At 38.0% G+C, this 5,868-nt stretch overlaps 1 protein-coding gene across 1 annotated transcript; it reads left to right on the top strand.

The window, feature by feature from the left end:
* Window positions 1-1,011, top strand: LOC122668764 (UPF0481 protein At3g47200-like). Its single transcript, XM_043865296.1, has one exon. The coding sequence runs from the start codon at window positions 1-3 to the stop codon at window positions 1,009-1,011; it is 1,011 nt and encodes a 336-aa protein (XP_043721231.1).
* Window positions 1,012-5,868: the final 4,857 nt, after the last annotated feature.

Genomic DNA, 5,868 nt, shown 5'->3' on the forward strand with positions numbered 1-5,868 from the left:
ATGGCGAATGCGACTACTAGTTGTTTGAGTGAAGATTCTACAACATTAATAAAGAAAGAAGAAGAAGATGATTGCCAAGTGAACAACAATAATGAAGAAATTAGGATATTGGTGGAGTCCATGGAGTTAAAACTGAAAAAGGTGGTCAGTAATTCCTTGCTGCAATCCGATTATGATAGAGTCCGAGTTCCCGAGCAGCTTTACAAGCTAAAGCCAGAAGCCTACACACCCCATTCAGTCTCAATTGGGCCTTTGCACTATAACGAGAGACACTTACGGACGACAATGGAAATACATAAGTTGCGTTATTTAAATCTCATTCTAAATCAAGCACCCTCTGGGAAAACCTTAGATGTTTACGTCAAAGCTGTGAGTGATTTGGAAGAAGAAGCTCGCAAATGTTACTCAATATCATCAGAAACCACCACCACCACAAGCATCGGAAAACGTGAGTTTGTGGAGATGATGGTGATGGACAGCTTCTTTATTCTTGGGTTCTTGGGGATCTTTGAATTAAGTGAGAAGGATCAGGATCATTTCGGTTCAAGGTCTTCACGGGGTTGGGCAATTATGGATGACCTTATTATTAAGCTTGAAAATCAGCTACCCTTCTTTATTCTTGAGCATTTACATGGGCTAATTTTTGATGGTTTTATACGATTGCCCCGTGGCATCACCTTAAGTCATTATATCTATTGGGAACTCTTACACTGGTGTGAAGATATGCTCCATGGCCCAACCCTTGAGAGTTACGAACAAATATTATCATTACCATTGCCCTCAGAGGGTGGTGGAGGAGCAAAGCATTTTCTTCATCTTTTACATTTTGTCCTTGTTCCATCATCCCTGATAACGATGATGAGAAACCATAACGGTAAAGAGTATTTGCCACTTAGGTATTGTGCCTCGGAACTTTGGAGTTCCGGCGTCAAGTTTCAGAATAAGAAGAAGGAGAAGGATTCTCGGCCTCCAAAGACATCATCATCTTTATTTGACATATATAGACTTTGATATGAAAAAGGGTGTGTTCACAATCCCAACTATCAATATCGACGATTCGACAGAAATCATCCTTAGAAACCTCATGGCCTTAACTTCGAGCAAGGTCAACACAAAAATGAACGTTATTTCACAGCCTATGCAGATTTCATAAATGGATGGCCTCATTAACACTTCCAAGGATCGATGTCGAGTTGCTAGTGCATAAAGGAATTATTATTAACCGCATCGATCGGCAGCCCTGAAGATGTGGTGACCTTATTTAACAACATTACCAAAAATGTTTTTGTCGGGGATCCTTGTTTCTATTGTGTTATCAAGGATTTGGAGGATTATCACAATAAAACATGGCATAAATGGAAGACAAATTTGAGGCCAGGCACAACTATTTCAACACCCCATGGGCATCAATTTCAGTCGCTGCTGCAGTGCTCCTCATCTTCTTGACCATAATCCAGACTGTTTGTTCCTTCTTACAATTAAAATATCATTGATCAATCTCTCTCTCTCTCTCTCTCTCTCTCTCTCTGGCTTTTCCTTTTTAAGATCTCCGCTGTAAATGTATTAATATATATATATATTGTCTATCAGAAATAATTCCTAGTGTTTGTTATTGAAGACTCACTCATACTCATGCCTCCTAAATATCGGAAGTTGATTGTTTCTTAATTAGTGCATTTATTCTACCTAACACCAGCATCTTCTTGGTGCAGAAGCAATGTACACAAATGGGAAGCACTAGAGAACTTGGATCTCATTCTTTTGTGTCTTGATGAGGTTGTTGATGGAGGGTATGCATCATATCTAAGCCTTTGTTGTCTGAATGATTCCTTTTACCCCCTTGCCCCGTCTCTCTCTCTCTCTCTCTCTCTCTCTCTCTCTCTCTTAGGGTTGAGCAATGTGGGTAGGCATGCTAAAGTGATTTGCTCTCTCTCTCTCTCTCTCTCTCTCTCTCTCTCTCTTGTGTGCACTAACGTGAGAGAGAAGATAAGGTTTCCATTATAGTAGTATGCCATTTCTGATTGCATTTCAAACATTTTGGAGTTAAACCTATATATATACCTTTAGAATGTTAAAAAAAAAAAAAAACATAATTCTTTCTTTGGTTATGAAGATAAGAATTTACAATCATTAAGATTCCAAGTAGTTTCTCATAAAAAAAGATCCCAAGTAGATTTAGATTGGTAGCTTTAATCCATCGATGATAAAACATGCATTCAGAAATTTGAAACACACAAGACTCCGAAGCATATCCGTCCCCTCCTCCTTTTTGGGTGATAAATTGGAAGAGTTTGGTATTAATCATTTAAATTACTAATCTCATTGAAACTGTGATCTGCATTTGATATCGGTTTATCATATTTACAAACTCTCTCTCTCTAGAGCATGCGAATGCGAGAGAGAATATAACGCTTCCATTATAATAATGCTCTTTCTGACTATATTTTGAACATTTCTTGGCTAAATCAGCGGCAACTCAGCAAGTTTCTTCTGTGATGGTGCCTGCTCTTGTTCAAGATGAACTTATTTTGGATGCACAGGGTAGATCAAGATTCAAATTGGTTTACCATTGATTCGGTGTTTCTTGTATTTTTTTTGGCTTTTTGTTTCTCTCTGTTTATGGCATTGCCGAAGGTGGGAAAAACATTAAGCTGCTTCAGGGGTGCGGTTATAGCCCTTTGATTTGTATTTGTTTTTTTTTTTTTTTTTTTGGTTTTCTTCCTTTCAATATAATGATCTTTTAGCCACAAAAAAAAAAAAAAAAACATTTTGAACATTTGGAGTTCAACCCATATATAGTTTTAGAATGTAAGAAATAAACTCTCCTTGGTTATGAAGATACAAATTTACAATTGCCTAAGACTCCTTTTAGATTTGTAGCTTTAATTCATCGAGAATATATTCGAGTCCCTATGAAGGACGCCTGGCTTGTTGGGGTGGAACTGATCCCTTATGGTTTATGGATGGAACGAAACTGTAGGAAATTTGAGAATAAATTGAAATCGGTGGTTGCTTGCTTCGAGGGGATTCTTGCCTGTCTAAAGGAGATCTCGGTCAGCTTCAAATATCTGGTTTCCTCTCCCTCTGATCTGGTATGTGCTAGGCGCCTGCACCTCCATGTGCTCTCCAAACCTCCTCAGGTTATTAGAGAGGTTTTCAAAAACCAAGAGGTGATCTGAGTTTTGTTTGAAAACCAGGAGGTGACGTGTAATTTATCCTTCTTTTGGGTTTTATTTTATTTTATTTTTTATTTCCCCTTTCCTTCCAAATTTTTCTTCTGGTTGAAGCCATATATATATATAATAGGGAGAATGTTTTCTGCCGCAGTGCACGCTGCACCCAGACACATGGGTCTGTCTGCCACTCAGGGGGATAGGGTGGTCAGTCTGCCCACCACATGTGCCTTGGCGCAGCCTGCGCTGCGACACAGAGAACAGTACCCCTATATAATATTCTAGTTTTGATAAGACTCTTGATCATCTATATTTCTTATGATATCCTCTACTAGTTGGAAAGAACGATTGAGAGCTTCACTCAATGGCCAATGAAATCAAGATACTGGTCGATTCCACCACTGAGGAAAAACTAGAAGAGGTCAGTTCACTTCACTTCACTTCACTTCACTCAATCAATAGCCATTAACACAGTTCTAGTTCTTAATTTTAGTGATTCAACAGATCAACGATGATGAAATCAAGATACTAATCAAGTCCAGGGAGGAAAAACTAGAAACGGTCAGTTACTTGAAATCTGATTATGATATATATCGAGTTCCCAGACTGCTTCAAAAATTAAACCCAGAACCCTACACACCTCGATCAGCAAGTCTCAATTGGCCCTTAATTTGCACCATAACGACCAACTGTTACGAACCATGGAGACACATAAGTTGCGGTATTTAAGTATTTCATAGCCTATGCATACTTCATGAGTGGCCTCATATATTGACACTCCCAGTGATGTCAAGTTGCTAGAGCGTAAGGGAATTATTACAAACCACCTTTGCAGTGCAGAAGATGTAGTGACCTTATTTTAACAACATTGGTAAACATGTTACCATTGATGGCCGATATCCTTATTTCTATGGTGTTATCAAAGATTTGGAGGATTATCACAGTAAAGCATGGAATAAATCAAAGGCAAGTTTGAAGCAGAAATATTTCAACATGCCCTGGGCATCAATTTCAGTGGGTGCTGCAACGTTACTCCTCATCTTGACCATAATACAGACTATTTGTTCCATCTTACAAGTTAAATAAAAAATGAACAATTAAGTACTCATGATCAATCTGTATGAGTGAGTCTATTAATTTATACATTAGCTAGATCGATGGTTGTTGAGATGTTGTATTAATACTTTCTTGCTTAATTTTCCTTTTTATTAAGATGACCTAAAATGTGATAATTTACTTTGTTTCCTATTTAGTCTATGATTCTTAATTTATTGGGGAAATATCATCTCCCCTCGATCATCGTTTCCATTCATAGTAGAATAATGTACGTGAATACAACACATCGATGTATAGCTAGAACAGGCATCAACCTTTGCTACGTACACCAAAACAAACAAAATCCAATAGCAATAGTAAGGACGTCTTAGGTACGGGAACAAAAATAATTATCAAAGAGTCTTGTCTCCAAACTAAGGGTGTTAATTGATCCGGTTTGGGCTATCGGTTTGAATCTCTAGATCTAGTGGTTCTGGCTCTAAGGTGTCAAGACTAGATCCGGACCAATAAGTTCACCGGTTTCAAATCTAAGATCCAGGACCATTAACTAATGGATATTCCGATTCCGACTCCTAATCAGGTCTAAACGTTATTATAATTTAAAACCCAAAAACACGGACAATAGGAGTTTCTCTAGGAAAATGGGGGCTTCATCATACGTAAATGTTGTCTTTATGCCGTAATTATCACTTCCAATTCTTGGGCACCTCCAATTCCTCTAATAGAGGGAGTGGATCCCATCTTGGGCAGTGGGTAGGATTTTGCGCCCCCATGTGAGGAATTGGAGGAATTTGAGGGGGCAGCGAATTGGAGGGGATAACGATTCAATCTTTATGTGCATCTGCTTCAAGATGCAATTTCATCACCTCACAGTTTACCCCTTTTACAACCATGTGCAAAGCTAGTTGTCCTTTCTTGTCAGTCCTCCATGGTAATTGTGGATCCTTGCCTAGTAATGTTTTTACAATTTCAAAATGCCCTTGTCTAGTAGCCGAATATCCGAAAATATACAATGTGACAATCCTTGGAACTGAATGCCCAATTCAGTCCATAGTTGCGAACACTTAAAAGGTTAAAAAACCATGGACAACAACCGCTCATGAAATCATAAAAATAATAAAATATTATACAACATAAAATGCATTTGACAGACACTTCCAACATCATCATCATCATCACGATATCCCAAAGCTAAAGATTGGTCAATCATATTCCACTATATCTCCTACAGACAGTTATTATGTGCAAGGTAGGGAGGAGATAAAATTTGAAAAGAGAGAAAATACAGAGGAGATGAAATTTAGGGGGAAAATAATAATAATAATAAAATATGAAGGAGATAAAATATGGATATCACTTAACAGATCAAGCGTGAGGTCTCAGTTTATGAAGGAAGTCTACCTTAACTCGAAGAGTTTAATTTGATTCCAAAAGTCCCCTTTACCTCTTGGATTATCCCTATTTAATAGATTACAAGTAGTTGTAACTCCTACTAAACCCATTACCCCATTACACATTCATGACCATAACTGATCCTAACTACATACTCAGATCACACACATAACTACCATACATACTAAGTACTACAAGGAGGGCCTTGTCCGTTGCGAGAAGGACATATTGACCTATTTTAAATCCC

This window comes from Telopea speciosissima, chromosome 7, assembly GCF_018873765.1.
Source record: "Telopea speciosissima isolate NSW1024214 ecotype Mountain lineage chromosome 7, Tspe_v1, whole genome shotgun sequence".
NCBI classification, from domain to species: domain Eukaryota; kingdom Viridiplantae; phylum Streptophyta; class Magnoliopsida; order Proteales; family Proteaceae; genus Telopea; species Telopea speciosissima.

Excerpts from the sequence above, each read along its gene's own strand:
- LOC122668764 (XM_043865296.1), top strand. The coding sequence starts at position 1 with ATGGCGAATGCGACTACTAGTTGTTTGAGTGAAGATTCTACAACATTA.